The sequence below is a fragment of the Mus pahari genome, chromosome 5, assembly GCF_900095145.1.
Source record: "Mus pahari chromosome 5, PAHARI_EIJ_v1.1, whole genome shotgun sequence".
Lineage (NCBI taxonomy): Eukaryota > Metazoa > Chordata > Mammalia > Rodentia > Muridae > Mus > Mus pahari.
Window position 1 is genome coordinate 136,617,541 of NC_034594.1, and position 18,548 is coordinate 136,636,088.

General features: G+C 39.0%; 1 protein-coding gene across 2 annotated transcripts in view; it reads left to right on the plus strand.

Moving 5' to 3' along the window:
• Kifap3 (kinesin associated protein 3) overlaps positions 1-14,115 on the plus strand; it is a 126,719-nt gene extending 112,604 nt beyond the window's left edge. The window contains exons 20-21 of one of the 2 annotated variants that reach the window (XM_021197673.1): positions 9,094-9,159; positions 12,724-14,115. In XM_021197673.1, coding sequence (XP_021053332.1) covers positions 9,094-9,139 — 46 coding nt within the window. In that variant the 3' untranslated portion in view covers positions 9,140-9,159; positions 12,724-14,115. The remainder of the gene's footprint in view (positions 1-9,093; positions 9,160-12,723) is intronic. The other variant, XM_029538618.1, reaches the window with a different exon arrangement.
• Positions 14,116-18,548: the final 4,433 nt, after the last annotated feature.

An 18,548-nucleotide genomic window follows, 5' to 3' on the forward strand; every position in this document is an offset into this window, starting at 1 on the left:
ACCCACTGAGCCATCTCTCCAGCCCCAGGATAGTTCAATATATGGAAATTCATCAACGTAATCCATTACATAAACAAACTCAAAGAAAAAAAACACATGATCATTTCATTAGATGCTGAATTTTACAATAATGACATCAAAACAAAAAATTAGTATATTAAAAATTACTATTAAGGCAACATTAATGTAAATTAGATGTTATCTTGAAATTTTGTTGTGATTTTTATAAAAGTTCATTAAAATTTCTTAGAGAACAATAAAAAAATTCAGAAAGCTCCAAATTATAAGCAGAATCTATAAAACCATAACAGTAGTTCATCTGATTTTATCTACCCTAAAGAAACCTTATAGCTTCACCATAACAATGGAAGAAATTGTATTAGCATTAAAAGCATTGTTAACTGTAATAACCAACTCTTTAGAATTGCTAGGGGTGCCAGGGTTGTAGCTCAGTTGGCAGAGTGCTGGTAAGATGTCCAGGATTTGATCTCCAGTACTCCCAGCACTTAGGAGGTAAGAAGCAGGAAAAAATTAGGGGTTCAAGGTCATCCTGGACTACATGGTAAGTTAGAGGCCAGCCTAAGCTACATGAGACCCTGTCTGAAATATGTACATATTTTTCTGGAGATAACATTTATTTGGAAGATAATTTTCATATAAAAGGTAAATGCAATGTGTTTGGGCCTCACATAAATTTTATCTGTCGTCAAATCTTAGGGTGCTTTCCCATCTGTTCAAAGTGTGAGAGTCCACGCTGAAACAGCAGTGTGTGTTTGAAAGTTGTATCCCAGGAAATGGTGGTATAGTCAAAGATGTCATAAATGCATGCATTGGCTTCCAGTGTCAGAAAGCCGACATTCTACCATGACCTGTTCTGCACTTGTCTTCCTCATCCTATCCCATCCTGTTATCAACAGGTAGTTGATTAGTAGAGACCCACCTGTGCCTCCAGAACCCTGTTGCCACTGTTTCTATGATTCCTAAAGTGCTTTCAACTTAGTTTCTGTAATGGCATTCAAGGTTAAAAGAACACAACTCAAGTATATAATCAAGGTGAAGATATGCATTCAATGTTTTATCATTAAATTTTTATTTGTGATCTGTTTAATTGATAAGCATTTGAATAGGATCTTGAAGGGCAGATATCAGTATAATATAAAATGTATAATGTGTTTGAGCACCCTGCTTGTTATTCTTTGCTTCCTTTCTTATTGTGTTAATTATTTGAAGGTGGTAGTATTATCAGGCCTAAAAAAAAGCCTGAAGCGGCAACCATGAGCCTGCATGGGTCATGGTTTTAGCTTGAGGCTTTTGTTAGCCTCCTATCAGTGAGAGTGAAGCTGTCTTTGACTCTTCTGCCTGGTCCTAGGACCCTTTATCTCTTACTGGGTTTGCATCACGAGCTTTGATATGAGGGTTTGTGCCTATTTTTATTGCAGCTTGTTGTTATGGAGTGTTCAGTTGTTATCTCTAGGAGGGCCTGCTCTTTTCTGAAGAGAAATGGAAGAGCAGTGAGTAGACCTGGGGAGAGAGGAGGTGGGGAGAAGAGGTGAGGAAGGGAGGGGAGGAGGAGGGAGGGTAAACTGTGGTCAGGATGTGTTGTATCCGAGAATAAAGGAAAAAGATGAATAGAATGAAATAGAACAGAACAAAATATAACAGAATGTCTTAGTGTAATTTGGAAAATTATAAGGTTTTGGGGGAAGCTGCTATATCAAGATCTCAAGGAGAATGATGTAAAAGCTGATTTTAATGCCTCCTGTCTTGTGAGCAAAGATTTAATTAATGGAAGTTTACCTTTCACTTTAGATAGATATATTTGTGTATATATAAACACAAATATATATACATACACATATCTACATATCTACATATATATATATATACATACATACATACATACACACACAATTTCTTTGTAGAAATTTTATTTTTTAAATAAAAGTGTATATATATATATATATATATATACACTTTTCATTTCATTTCAGACTATAAACGAATGCTTTCTTGCTCTTTAAGCTCTTAGTTTAAGTTTCTTGGTTTTTTGTTTTTGTTTTTCGAAACAGAGTTTCTCTGTATAGCCCTGGCTGTCCTGGAACTCACTTTGTAGACCAGGCTGGCCTCAAACTCAGAAATCCACCTGCCTCTGCCTCCCAAGTGCTGGGATCAAAGGCGTGCGCCACCACGCCCAGCTAGTTAAAGTTTTTAATACTCTTTAATAGAAACATATCAATAATTTTGTGATTTGAGTATTCTGTCTCAAATAATGAAGGGTAATCGCACACACCCATAATTCCTTTGTTTAGCCTTGGAAGAGGTCGGATCTAAAATTGGAATATCCTACTTTTTAAGGATTTTTTTCTATTTTAGTGTTTATTTGGATGGTTAACAGGAAAGTGTGTGTGTGTGTGTGTGTGTGTGTGTGTGTGTGTGTGTGTGTGTGTGTGTGTGTTTGTGTGTGTGTGTTTTTCCTGGGGTCAGGGATTTTGTCAGGGATAAAATGCATTTTTATATTTACCTCATTCTCTGTGTGGAGGAAAAACTATCACTGTTTGCCTTGTTCTTCCAATACTTGGAAAAAGAAGGTGTTATTTATCGTCAACAAGTAGCTTTGGAGTTACTTTAAATGGAGCCATTATGTTCCTGGCCCTAAGATGTGGAGCAGCTAATGTAGGTTTGCCTCCATGCACACATATGCATTTGAAATGCAGACTATAGAGCACATTCCCCTCACCCTGAAATATTTTCATATTTCCCCAACTTACATGTAATTCCTAGATTCTCAGGCTTTTCTATAGCATCAAAGACAGTAAATACCACAGAATAAAATATTACACCCTAAATGTTTCCATGTCCTGTGCTTCTGACTAAAGAAACCATCACTGTCAGTCTCCTGAGCACAGGTAGGTGTGCAGAGGGAGTAGTAGACTGCATGAATGCCTAGAAATCCTCCCTTGATTTGCTCCTTTAACATGAGCTGGCCCGTGGGATATAAAGTAAGACATTCCCTCACTTTTCCTAAAGGTGTTCTATATTTGCATTTATCATGATGTAGAATCTGAGTGTTTGATTGAATTAAACAGTTTACACAAGCAGTCAACTCTCACTATGGCAAGAGGAAGGGCTGATTGACTGTGACATTATTTTACAGCAGCAATAATTAGCGTGCCTCTACATAGGCATAAATCTCCATGACTTATGCAGAAGCCTTGTAAAGGCAAACAGAAAGCATGTCCAAGAGGCATGCCACATGCAATGGACTATCTCATCACTGTTGCTGCATCATGTGTAGGAGCCAGAGTTTCCCAAGCATTTCTGGATGCATCATTATCATCCCATATAAGGTGACAGTTACAATCCAGATATCAACAGTACCAAATAAATACCTAAGAATGGGTTATACATGGAAGACACTTGAGACCAGACTCGTCTGAGTAAGAGATAGTACTCCACAAAGACAGAAATGACAGACTTACAGCATCCTACCCACACACTCTTACTTTGATGTCATTGTCCATGAGAAATCCTGTGCTTCCACATCCTTGTCTACACTCCATCTGCCTGGCATTGGGACAGTCCTTCCTTAACCCTGTGCTTTGAAGACAGTACAGTCGTGTCCTATTCTATTCTGAGAAGACTTGTAACCAAACATCCATAGTTAACCTTAACCTTGGGTAGAAAATGGATTGAGCTCTACTGTTGTAGTGTGTTCTCGTGGACTGAGCGAGCTGCTTTGATGCTGGTTGGATTCCATACCCTGAAGCATTTATCTGGCATCTACCTGTACTTACTGCTGAAGTGGCTGAATTAGCAACTAAAGAGTAACAATAGTACTACCCCACATAAATCCTAAAAGTAGCCTAAGTAGGTAAAAATGCTTTTTCATATATATACAACTTAAAATTCACTTATAATCAAATTTTCAGATGTTCTTGCTTAGCTCTTTAAACATAGATTTTTTAATGAGTTTATGGTTATTGTAATCTACATATTTCTGTTCATAAGTCTTAAGAACTATTAGTTTAATTTATCTTCCAAAAAGTCTTTCCTGACAAACCAGTATATGAGTTTTATCACTGACATGATTTGTCTATTAGTCAACAAAATAAAGGAAAGAAATTGATGAATAGTCTCAGATAAGTTGGAAGCTTTATGTTAAACAGCTTATTTTTATGACAATTTAAAGATTCATATCTGTCTGTCTTATGTATAAAGAGAAAAGTTTCAAAACTATATTAAAAATTTCCCAAACTATAATAATTATTTTAAGGAGTTTTAATGAGTTTTTACAGGAAGTTAGTAACATTTTTTCTTTAAGAGAGACAAGCATGATATTAGTAGGGATAACATCCATGTTCGATGGCTGTATTGCTTCTGACATTTTTCAAATATCAAATCTCTATTTTATAAAGGAAAGGGAAAAATTGATATAGCCTGCTATTTTGTATGAATCAGGATGATTTGAGATTCTTTTCCATTTTTAGGACTTACTCATTCAGTAATGTAGTCTAACTGGAATTCCACTTGGTGCTTAAGTTACAGTAACTAAATATGGTTATTTACATTTTAGCCAGTTAGTCCAGCCAGAGCATTTTAGTGCTTGTGTGCTAACTTTGGATTGTGTTTAAGGTATTTGACTTTACAGCATGTTTAGTTTCTTTTCATTTCTTATTAGTATTTTTCAGTACCTAATAGTCTCCTGCCCCCACCTCCGACAAGAACGTTCCTCTCTGTTCAAACATCACTAACGTTTTCCTTTTGGCATGTGCTTTCTAGCTCCCCACGCAGTATAAGCAAATTGGAAAGTTCAGCTGTCATTCTTGGAAGGTCATAGATCACACTAGCAGCCCAAGTAATCCAAGAGGTTTTAAGTATCATAGCATTTAGTTTAAAGTAAAATTTGCTCTGACAGGGCTGGCAGACCAATAGGAAAAAGAAATATTTGTGCTTGGAAAAGTGCATGTGTAGAGACCAAGAACATAGCTGATGGCTGGAAGTGATTTCAGTCTAAAAAAACAAATCATTAAGAGAGTGCAGAGGGGTAAAACACACAGTTCATATTTTAAAGAGTCTCAAAATGAACCAGCAACTAAGGTTAGCATTACACAGTAATTAGTTTGGGTGTTCACATTTAACTCACTCAGTACCAGACAGCGTGGTTAATCTGTCACTGAGAAAGCATTGCTACGGAGCCGATGCTCTCTACTTGGAACCTCTGATAGTAATTGTTGTGCCTTAAGAAGAGCAGAGACATAATGACAGATTATATAAATGCCAAACCAGAACCAGACAAACAGTTATTTAACAGAGGTGCTAGTGACTCAGTTTATTGATGGAGAAGTTACTTAAGCCACTCAGTAAGTGCTGGGATCCGAGTCATCACTTGACATAGAGCCCGCCAGTAGTTTCAAGAAGTTCTCAGGCACAATTGAAGACATGTAGCCAAAGAGAGCTAGATGCTGTGCCCTAACTAAAAGACTTCTCTAGAAGTCAGAGACCATTCCAGGCATAGGTGACTTCTCACTTCAGCCTGATAATCCTATGTGACAAGATGTAGCAGGTGCTGCAAACAAGGAAAAGTCACGTACTCATTAATAGCTGCAGTTCTCTCGTTTTAAGCTGGCTTTGGAAAGCCAGTCTTCGATCAGAACAATACAAAGTGTGTAAGTATTTTCCTTGAATGTCCAAATCAGATAAAACAAGAATACAAAGAATTTCTAGTAAGAAGAAGCTAATGAGGAAGGGCTCTTGGCATGCAGATTTAAAAAAAAGACAGAAATTCAGAAACCACTTCCATGTATGGAAATGCTTGTGATTTCGTTCATGATTGACAGCCCACCCTTACCCAGACAAGAGTTAGCCATTACTCGGGACTAGTGAGATAAAAGCATCTAATTCTCTCTCAATTGCTGATAAGAAGGCAGGTCTCTAAGTTCCTTTGTTTGCACCTTCCTGCACTGTGTGCCCTGCAGCCTGGACTCCCAGGGTGGGCGTGTCACTGGTTGGTTAGAGGTGTTCTTATCTTCCCTGTGAATCTGCTCAAGACACTGCGCAATGTGGATGAAGACAAGTCTTAATTGAGGTTAGAGAAGAGCCAATGAGGTGGGACTTCATTACCGACTGCAATAAATGAATGACACTCTTTATACACACTCCTCCATTGGTGTGAAGTAGTTTTTATCTAAAGCATCAGCTAGTCACTACTGAATGACTCTGCCCCACCCACAGTGTTTACCCCTTACAGCTGAGAGGTGTCATTAACAAATCTTTTAATGAATGCCAGCTAAATGACTTAAATACAGCTTCCCAATACTTACATAATTTGCCCTTTATTTTTGAAAAAGTGAGATTTCATTTTAAAATATTATTTATGGGGCTAGAAAGCTGGCTAAGTGACTAAGAGCAATTTCTACTCCTCCAAAGGACTTGGGTCAGTTTCCAGCACCCATGTCACAACTGTGTCTAACTCTAGCTCTGGGGAACGCAACACTTTCTTCTGGTCTCAGAAAGCACCTGCACACACATGGCATATACAGATATACACATAAAGGAAACAAAGAAGTCTCCCAAGTACTATTTATGCTTTACTTTATTAATAATAAAAGTATAATTACTTATATGCAATACACAAAAGTAACTGTAAATTACAGCTTAACTATGTGTGTGTGCAAATGCCAGCCTCATTAAGAGACTGCATAATTATACTCTTGAAGTTTATTTTCTTAATGATACAATGATTCAATTTCAAAACAAAAATTAATACCTTAGAGAAATGTGAAATATATGTATATTACCATTAAACTTATAAAAAATATGTTTTTAATGTTGGTTCCATTATGATTTTCAAACTATGCTGTAAAAATAGTACTAAATATGCCAGTTAAATTTTCAGTTGCAAGCAAGCTAGGCATAGTGGCTCACACTTTTAATTCCAGCACTTGGGAGGCTCAGAGGTAGGTGGATCTCTGTGAGTTCAAGGCCAGCCTGATCTACATAGTGAGTTCCAGGTAAGCCAGAGCTTCATAGTGTTACACTAGCAGGGAAAAAAAAAAAAAAAAGTATGCCAAAGACAATCCACTTAAGCCCCACAGTCACAAATTGTACATTCAGTGACAGGTGATGCCTATTTTGTGTGAATTAGATTATTTCACACTTAAAAAATTGAAGACGTTAGTTATCTGAGGAAGCAAAACTGCACTGTCACTGTTAAATACAGTTTAAATTCAATTAGCTTTATTGTAAAACTTTGTAGCACTTTCTGAGTGCAGTGGTAAAACAAGCTCGCCATCTAGTGGCTAGTCTGTAAATTACACATGGATGCCAGTTGTAAGACCTTGTTGGGTAATTTATTTGTGTGGCATTTCTCTTCCTACAGCAGGAATTTAAAAGGCATGGCATTTTCTTACTATTAAGGTAACTGGCTTCCTGACCTGTCTGACTTAGTTCCATGGAATGCCTCCACCATTAGCTATTTCATGAAGTATTTCCTTTTCTCATGGAGAAGGTTCTTTCATTCAGATTATCTGTAGTTATTAAAACTTTCAGCTTTCAGTTCTAATCTAGTAAAGTTGTAACTAAAGTTTCATTTTAAGAGCTAGCAAAAATAGGCCAAGAAGATGCCCCCATGGCTACCGGCACTTGCTACCAAACCTGGCAAGCTCACTTCAGTCTCAGGACCACAGATGGAAAGAAAGAGGAACATTATTCCCACCGTAGTTTTCTGACCTCTACAGGTGTGCATGCACTACACTACACTGCACTGCACTGTGCATATTTGTGCACGCGAGCACGCACAACCCCTATGTTGTGAACTGTAACAATTTGCTGACTGTTGTTTACAGGGCTCCAGGCATTCGTGTTGGGCAGATATATTCCCTGGTAAATGCTTTCCATGTGTTTGAGCTCACCCAACACCCTTTTCTACCGCAGATAACTTTTTTTAACTTATTATTTTATTTTATTAGATATTTTCTTTATTTACATTTCAAATGCTATCCTGAAAGTTCCCTATACCCTCCCCCCGCCCCTGCTCCCCTACCCACCCCCTCCCACTTCTTGGCCCTGGCCTTCCCCTCTGCTGGGTCATATAAAGTTTGCAAGACCAAGGGGCCCGCAGATACCTTTTAAAGCACAGAATAGTTTCTTTAAAATTATTGTGTTCTCCATGTTCGTGCAGTTCTTAGTGGCATAGGAAGAGTTTCCCATCTAGTCCACCTGTCACGTTAGACCTGAAGTCCTGCTGCCTGCTCCGATCAGAGCGCACCGTGCTCTGTTCTCCCCCTGCTACTGTGACTTGCTCAGGCCTCTGTGCTTTCTGCATCTCTTTTAGCCTATGCAATCCTACCTTTCTTCCCAGGCTCATTCACCAATATGCTGATACTCTTTGTTCAAGTTACAGTCTTATTAAGTACGTTATTAGTGCACATAAGCTACATTAATAAAATCAAGAGATAGGCTCCCTGTGTATGCTGTACTTGGTTCAGATGAGATTGGGCACATTCAGGGTGGGGCTCTCTGCTGCTGTAGTGGTTTCAGACCACATCAAAAGTATCATGGATACCTAAGATTCTTCATTTTAAGGAAATAATGAAAATCAAAGTTATTTCAAAAAGCATATGAAGCAGAGATTGGAGAGGGTGTCCTGATGACTGAACTGACAAGGTAGTGATTAGAAGAAGAGTTAGACTCTGTGCGTGATTACAGAGAGTAATTCTATGGTTACTCGGACAGGGATTCAGAAGAGGGTAAAAAAGAGCTTTCCAGCAGTCTGACATATCCATACATGGAACCTACCTTCTTGGAGTCCCAAGCACCGCATGCCTAGGAGTTCAGACAGGATCTGAATGAGCTCTGTCAACAGTGTTGTGAGTTGAAGTACAAACAAGATTGTTTCAAACTATTTTCAGATCTTAGAGCCTATGAGCTTATGAAAAAACTGGATCAAAAGTATTCTTTCATCCTAACGTCCACTGATGAATTTATTACATGTCTGTACTTGTATTGATGACTTAGTAGTTTAAAAGAAGAAAAAGACATGGTTGCTCTGGTCTAATCATAGTGAGATAACGATAATGCTTTTCACTTATGCAGCACTGTCCATCCAAGGATTTCAAAGTGCTTTGCAAATATGCACTAATTAAGCCTCAAACAGCCGAGGTAGGTGCCTGTCTTCCCTCTCTCCAGGAATGTCCCCTGTGGCCCAGAACCTGAGTGTGCCGAGGCTTCGTGTGGCTGCCATTTCCCTGCGCTGTGCTGCATGTCCAGCATCACCCGTGCTTCTCAGATTCTGTTTGCCCCGAATCATTGCAAGTTGAGATTCTTAGTGAATGTTGCTTGAGGACTTGTTTCAGATCCTATAAATACAGACAGAGTTCAGTCTTCTGCTTTCTCAGTGTCAGTGAAGTCTGTAGATTTATAAAACCAGATTCTAAATGTGCTTACTACTATATTGTTGAATTATAAGAATAATTTTCACTTTAAGGGATTTTTTTTCCATTTTCTTCTCCAGGTTCCCCTAAAGTCATTGTTCTTAATAAAAGATTAATTTATTGACATTACCATCCCTTGTTATCTTTTTACCAGAGAGCCTTTTTCTTTGGACTAGAATTATCTGTAATCAAGAAAATATACTGGGTTTCAGTTATTAAAGGATTTTAAATATTTATCTGAATACTAAAGACAAAAGGTAAACAGCACTAAACAGTCACAAGAAGACAATGCAGAATAGTGGCTGCATGTGCGAATATAGAAGGATTTACACGTTTTATGTAGTTTCAGAGCAGCAGAAAGAGAATTTGTGCATATAGAAACACACTAAACAGACTACACTTAAATACCAGCCACATGTTACAAACAGTTAACTAAATCAGTGGTCAAGCAAAGTGTGGATGTCACACATTACAGCTTAGTTTCCTTGGGTCCCTAGGTCCCTGGTCAGGACACACAAGTGTCCCTGATACTATTAATGCCAAGTCAAGTCCTCCCAAGTCAGAGAGGCCCAAGTTTTCTGCATCACTGCACACTTGTATTTATGTTTCCACCCTTTCCAGAAGAACTTACTGCAAACAAGGTCTACTTCCATTTAAATATACTTACTGGTAGACTCTCAGAGCTTTGAGCCAGAATCCCACTAATAATGCTGTATTATTTTATCAAGAAAGGAAGTAGAATTAATGTCTATATGATCCAAAAAAATATGTCTGCAAGTTCTACCATCATGAACAGCCACTACTTTAGAATGACACAAATAAGAGAGTCAAGAAGACAACTGTAGCTTTATAACTAACTTAATTTAAGAGAGAGCCATAACTACAAAAGGGCCTACATCATCACAATATTCTTCAAGCTAACTTAATATTTCAAATATCCTTTAAATGCTTCATCTATGGTACATGAATGATGAATCAAAAAGAGCCACTTTTAAGAGTTAGTTTCATTTTCTTCCTGGGAGATACACACATACACACACACACACACACACACATACCTGCATGCATACATACATACATACATACATACATATCAAAACTCCCAAGGGCTGCCCTACACATTGTAGCACACACTCAAGGGCCATGAACTCTTGGCTGCAGACACAGAATCTGCCACAGTGACCTAAAAACAGGGATACTGAAAGGTTCCACACCTAAGGGTGGGTTTTATCTTCACTACCTGGGGATATAGACTCTTATTGGCAATGTAATTGGTGTATTCAGAAAAGGGGGAGTGGGATTTGACATACATAGTGAAAAGTGTAGCATATAGGCATATACAAATGTATTTATTCATATGACAAGCCACATAGGGAAACAGTGATGGGGGAGTGTGCCTGTCCACCATAGAAATATGGAAAAGAAGTCACTCAGCTTGAATGTAGAGCAGTCTCGGTCTCTGAGACTCTCCTTTCTCAGTGGGATCATTGGCCTGCAAAGGTTCCATGGTCCAGGCCACGACAGCAAAGGAAGTGTGTCAGCCTCTGCTGTGCTGCTGTGTATCAGCATGACAGACTGCTTGCTGCCAATCACCACCCTTCATGTAGAATTTCCCAAAGCCCTTTCATGAGACAGTCAATTTCAAAAGGGCTTTCTTTGCTCAATGATCTACTACAAGCCTCTAATTTCCGAATCTCAAAACAAAGTTTGAGATTGAGAAATGACAACAAATTAGCATGGCCTGGTATGCCCCCAGCTGTCAGCCTCTTAAGAGGTACTAAGGAGTGTCCAAAGTGCCAAGAAGAAAGATGGGGAAGGAGTAAGTTTAAACTGATCAGCTCTAATCACCCCTTACATGTTAGGGAATGATGACAATGCATGGGTATGCTGTCTGAGTGCTCAGGAGTGGTCAGCAGACGACTGTCCCTCTGATGTTGAGTAGATGGACCCTGTGGATAAGGAGAAGTTTGCTGAATCCACCGATTTCTGAGATATCTTTTTATGAATTAAATTTGTTCTTTGACAGTTTCACATATGCATATAATACATTCTGATTACTCTAAACCCCCTACCCTCTCTGAAGCTACCTCTAGAATAATATTTTCCCTTCACCTCAAAGTTTAATCTCTTCAATGGAGCCAAGTACAAAGGGATATTTATACTTTTATGATTTCAAAATAATATACAGACTTACTATTTAGATACATTCACATACATATACAAACACTTGAACATATGTGCTGTTAGCATTTTAATACTTGCTAGTGCATCTCAATATAATCTTACTTTGTAAGAAGTTAATATAAATGTGGACATATTTTTAATCAGATTGACATTTTGCTGGTGAAGTTATCTTTCTGCTTAGTAAAATCTCACATAATCTTATTTCATTTAAATGTACTTTAAGTTTTCAAAGCTTAATTTCTGCATTATGAATGATTTCCTTTGGTTTTAAATTGAGCTCAACTAGCTCTCGCTGCATGAGCTGTATGTGCATGAGCATGCTGAAGCTGCCATACCTGCCTGGCCAGTGAACGTTTTGTCCTTTTCTTCAGCGTTAGGGAATTCTTTGCTAAAATGCTTTTGTAGAACAGATTTTCTTCTAACAGTTTATTTATAGGTAAGACCAAATTGTGAATTCAGAGTAAACCGCATCTGTGCTGCAGTCTCTCTTTGTGACCCTAGGCTTCTGTTTGCATAGAGTAAACCACAGCGTACAATTGTGTTGCTTTTACTAAAAAGGAAAAGGTACACAATTTAGCTTTCATAGTTTACAGATCAACTCTGGCTGGTTTGCAGGCTGTATAGAGTGCTCCCTTGTTCTTTGAAGCTCATGGACTTAGATGTGTTAGGAGTTCGCTGCTGACACTCAGATTGTGTATTTTATTAATCCGGGGTTAGTCTATTCCATGAGACAGAGACCGTGTAATAGTCAGCAAACTTTCGCCACTGTCACCATTTCCTAGTGGAGTAATGCTGCTCGTTGCTTGAATGTGATTTTTTTTTTCCTATTCTTTCTTAAAGCCATATTTGTGGATAATTTGTTAATTCAAATTGTTTTCATTTGAGTCTTCTGCTTTATTTGGAACAGACCCTCCTGGCAGGTTTCTGATATTTGGGCATATATTGTCAGAGGTATATATTTTGTTACGTACATTTTAATGAGAATATAAAAGGTTAATAATATCTCTGAAAATTATGTCGCTATCAGGGAATCTGAAATGTGACATTCTGGGGCCCTGACAATGAGGTAAAAAACAAAACAGCTTCTAACCTGCCTTTCTCTTTCCAGCCTCGGGATGGATGGCTTCGGGCAGCCAGTGGGGATCCTTGGACGTCCTGCCACCGCATATGGATTCCGCCCTGATGAACCTTACTACTACAGCTTTGGGTCTCGATAAAATCACCCCTCCCATGTGGACACTCAGCTTAGGAGAGATCTGTGTGCTGTGGGTTAACCTTGAATCTTGACTTAATAATGCATGTTATACTCCTATGGGGCTGTGTTGCTTATTTCTCCACGTTGATAGCTTCAGGTTAATGCTAACCCTCACGTCTTTTGTTAAATACGGTTGATGCTCCACTATTCACCTGTCCAGCCACATCTTGAGGTGAATAACATTTCCCATGAGACTGTTTTGAAACTGCTAGACTGGAAAAGCAGATTCTACATTATGTACATTAAGTTACTAATTTCTATTAGGGAAAAAAGTGGCATACGTGCAATGAATGAGCCAAAGTCATGTGTTCATACTTACTGTGTTTCATAGGAACCACTCATGTACATGGGAAACACATATTTTTTCTTTTTTTTACTTTTTCTTTCTACTTATAAACTCCTTAGTGTTTTGTGTGAGCCATGATGCTATCTTTAAACTTTATTTTAAGTGAACCTCAACCTTTTTATCCCATGCTGTGTCTGGAAGTTTCTTTCGCAAAGTTATTAACTATATGAGCTCTTTAACTAGCAGTGAGCATATACTGTAAGTAATGTTATGCATTGGCATAGTCTACTGAGTGGCCCACAGTCATGCCATGCTCACTGCAGCAGAACACCTGGAAGCAGAAGCCACTGTAGATGGAGCACGAGCAGCACTGAGCCTCTGAGACTGGGTCTTCCAAAATGCGCAATATCAAATGTGAGGATGCTAATTATTTTTGCCTTACCTAAGAAAATCAAGGAAAGGACTCTCTGTTTGTTCACTTAAGATAGAAGTGAGTAGTGGGAAATTGAAAGGAACAGGATGATTAATAATGAGTTTTTAAAACAATTCATTGATTGTAAAATATTGAAAATTTTACTTGAGAAACCAAGCAAATGAATTCAGTATGAGCATAGATTGTTGCTTGATCATCTCCAACTGAAGGAAACCTAAGCTTCCAAACAATACAGATTAAAGGAAAGACTTCTGCTTCTAAATTTAGAATCCCACTGATCTAAATATACTATTTACCTCAGTTCACACGTTTAGCACAAAGTACTGGAGCTCGGGAGGTCCTTTGGACAATGCAGTCCATCTGCTGGAGAAATGTAAATCTAACCAACAGGTATGTTCTTACCTGATACATAAATGACCTGAGACATTGTTTATGTTTGTGAATTCACAATCTGAAAGCATGCAGTTATTGTCTTTGTTTCCCTTTTACCCACAAAATATTAAAGCCAGAAAGGTTTGAATCAGCACTGTCCAACTCTCATTTTTATGATTAAAAAGAAAAATCTATGGTGAGAGCCAGTGGGATGCCTAGGTAAGTAAAGTCATTTGCCACCAAGCTTGAAGACCTAAGTTCAAGTCCCATTACCTACGTGGTCAAAGGAGCTAGCCAATGGCTGCACATTGTCCTCTAACCTTCACCTACACACTGTGATATATATGCACCCTACACAATGTCCTCTAACCTGCACCTACACACTGTGATATATATGCACCCTACACAATGTCCTCTAACCTTCACCTACACACTGTGATATATATGCACCCTACACAATGTCCTCTAACCTGCACCCATACACTTTGATATAGATGTACCCCTATACAAACACAAAGACAAATAAGTGTAAAATATGTATTTCTTGTAAAATTGAGATGAGATACTAAATGACTTACCCATGCTTCTATAGTCAGTGATATTGCCCATCTCTTAGTTTTCAGTATAGCAGGCCTTGTAGAGATGCTTTCCTGATGTTTATCACATACACAGTCAAGTATACAAAAGTGATATTAGTAGAAAAATAAACTAACATTTACACACTGGCTTATAATACTCCTGATAATTCATAACATTTATAAATATCTTATTGTTGTAGGACTTCACAGATTTAGAAACTGTAATCTTTCTTCTCGGGCCTGGACAGTTTAACATTCTCTTGTTTATGAAAGTTTGCCAAATAGATAAATAATGAAGACTAGATATAAATTGTGTATGTCAGAGGACAAAAAGAGTTGGCTTTTGGCACTTCTACAAATGCCATTCATAGTGTAAATCATATCCTGACCTCACTAGATTTTGATTATAAATTAAAGTCATGCTTAATTTAATTACATGTACTAGAAATTTTCTTGGGACATAAAAGTTAAAATTTCTACAAGCATCTTAAAAAGCTGGCGCTTAGTGGCTCAGAATTTGCTCAGAATATATTCAACCTGGGTTATATCCCTAACACCTCAAATGAAATCATTTAAATTTCAAAATAGCTTGAAAATTAAAGCATACAGAAGCATTCAGAGAAGAAACTGCCTTCAGTCTTTAGATATTAAGTGGCTAACAACAGGGTGTGAACTACAGACTTGCTTATTTTTGATGAGGGATAGATGGATTCAGAATTCAAAAACACTTCACTTGAATAGTGCTTTAGTGATTTTTAAAAATGTCCAGTCGGTCCCTCAACCCACAGGAAAATTCAGTGTCCCGGTTTTCAGGTGGACAATGAGTCGGCAAGATGACAAACAGAAGCAAACATAAGGGAGTATTGATCTGAATGTAATTTTTCAAGGTGAGCATCAGACTTACATTACAGAAGAAAAACAAGGAAGCTAGGTGACACATCAGCCAAGGTACATTGAAGTTATCTAATAGATAATGACACAAAACAGAGAAATGCATACATAAAGACTGGCAGGAACCAGGCAGTGTTTACAACTGAGATAAGATCAGCCCTATTTAAAGTTAGCTGTTCACAGGAGCCAGATGAAAGGGTTAATATGCCCAGGTGCAATTTTAGTCTATTGTTTGACCCACCACCAGGGGTCCCTTAGTAAATACCTAATTATTCTATTCCTCTGGGCCTAGAGAAAAACATGTACCAGAGAAGTTTTGTTCTACTAACCCTTACATGAACAATACAATACTCTAGTTCCTCCTTAGACCACACCCAATTTTCTTCTTAAACCATGGTAAATTTCTATATATGGGAGTGACTCGGCTGTTATTCTAAGTGATTTTGTGGGGGACTTTCTTCTATTAAGTAATGTAGTCTGCCATACATAACTATAATAAGAATTCTAAACTAACTTTGCTAAGTTTGCCCTGAGATTTCTAGCTCCTATCCGGTAAAATACTGCAAGAAAGCATGCAAGACCCTCCACACTATCGCAAGGACAAATCTAGAGCATTTGTGCTACAGGATGCCAAGGCTCCAGGAGACTAAGTTTCCGTGAAACTTTTTGTCTCAAGACTGAGTCCAAGCTTTTGGCCTGCCACACAGACTTCACTGGAGTCGGTATGGCATAAAAAGGCAGCTTTTCCTCATCTATTTTCTCTTCTGTACTACCAGGGATTTAACCTGGGCCCCTGACCTGTGGATAGTCTATAGAACGAGTATGGAAAGCAGACCCCCATATCTCTCTCTCTCTCTCTCTCTCTCTCTCTCTCTCACACACACACACACACACACACACACACTCCTTTTATTGAAAATAGATTTTTTTAGATCTTTTCTTCATTTACATTTCAAATGCTATCCCCTTTCCTAGTTTCCTCTCCAAAAATCCCCTATACCCTCCCCTTGCCCTGCTCCCCAACCCACCCACTCCTGCTTCCTAGCCCTGGCATTCCCCTGTACTGGTGCATATAATCTTCGCCTCTCCTCCCACTGATGGCCAACTAGGCTATCCTCTGCTACATATGGAGATAGAGACACAAGCTCGGGGGGGGGGGGAGGNNGGGTACTGGTCAGTTCATATCATTGTTCTTCCTATAGGGTTGCAGACCCCTTTAGCTCCTTGGGTATTTTCTCTAGCTCCTCCATTGGGGGCCCTGTGTTCCATCCAATAGCTGACTGTGAGCATCCACTTCTGTATTTGCCAGACACGGGCATAACCTCACAAAAGACAGCTATATCAGGGTCCTATCAGCAAAATCTTGCTGGCATATGCAATAGTGTCTGGGTTCAGTGGCTGATTATGGGATGACCCCAGGTGGGGCAGTCTCTGAATGCTCCTTCCTTCCATCTCAGCTTTCTCATTCATTATATCCTGATTACAATTTCTCCTCCTTCAACTCCTCTCAGTTCCTCCCACCTCCCCTCTCATGTAGATCCACTACCTTTCCTTCTCTGATTAAAACAAAAGAGGTTTCTAAGAGACAACTACCAAATATAACAAGATAAAATATAAGATAAAGCAAAAACTATCAATCAAGACAGGGCAAGGCAACCCAGCAGAAGAAAGAGTTCCAAGAGCAGGCGAAAGAGTCAGAAGCACTCACTCACTCACTCACTCACTCACTCACTCACTCACTCACTCACTCACTCACTCACGAGTCCCATAAAAATGCTAAGCTGTAAGCTGTGTGTATACAGCCGTGCAGACCCATGTAGGCTCTGTGCTTGCAGTTTCAGTGTCTGTGTTCATGCGCCTTGCTTAGCTGATTCAGAGAACCTTGTTCCCCTGGTGTCCTCCATCCTCTCTGGCTCCTCCAGTCTTTCCACCTCCTCTTCCATGGGGTTCCCTGAACTGTGAGGGAAGAGGTTTGATGGAGACTTCCCTTGTGCTTTCTCCATGTAATGTATGGCTGTGGGTGTCTGTATCTGTTTCTATCCCCTGCAGGAGGAAGCCTCTATAATGATGACTGGGTAGGCCATCGATCTGCTCTTCTGACTGGTCCCATTCACTTTCCATAAAAAAAGTGTCACTTTTTTAAAAAATGAAAAGTTAGTTTTAGGAAGAAGAAGCCACAGCGTGATTGGATGGACTCTGAAAGCTGGTTGACAGATATAAATATGAACTGCAACACCAAATACAGACTAACATTGTCTTTCTGAAAATATATGCATGGGAAATTAACTCAGTGGTGAGTGACGTAGTTTCGACAACTCAAGAAGTAACTGAAAGGATATAACTTTTTAGAGACATCCATTCAAGCTGGGATTTTAGTAAAAATGGAGACACCTCCCTTGTGGAGTCAGCTACAGTATTGAATATTCTTTTATCTTATGTATAAATCGCTACATTTAGAGTTCAGATATACACTGTACAGAACCTAGTGTCTTAAAGTATTCCTTTCTGGCCATTGCTTTTTGATGCATGCAGCCTCATGCATTTGTATGTGGTACTCTGTGTTGTGTCTTCCCTGTGTCAGGAATGCCCTTCCTTTGTAGATGTGCCCACCCTCAGTTAGCTTGGGAAGCTCTCTGTCCTCGCGCTCCTCCTCCCACTCGCCCAGCTTTGAAAGTCAAGGTCAACTCCCATCCATCTCAGTTCCACCACACTACCTACACTGAGATTATCCACACTCCTAGCGTGGCTAGCCAAACCTGGACAAAACTAAGGAACTTTAATAGTTTCATCACAGCTACTATAGAGAGGCACACAGCAAAGCTCTTTGTGGAAACCTTGTTTCCCCTGGGAGTACTTGGCTAGAAGCATCTTAGGTGCAGAGTCACAAATGAGTGACCAGTGAGCATCACAGTCTAGTCCAGTGGTTCTCAACCTTCCTAACGCTGTGACCCTTGAACACAGTTCCTCATGTTGTGGTGATTTCCCAACTATGGAACCATTTTTGTTGCTATTTTATACGTGTAATTTTGCTTCTGTTATGAACTGTGATGTAAATATTTGTTAAGTGACCCCTGTGAAAGGACTGTTTGACCCCCAAAGGGGTTACAACTGACAGGAT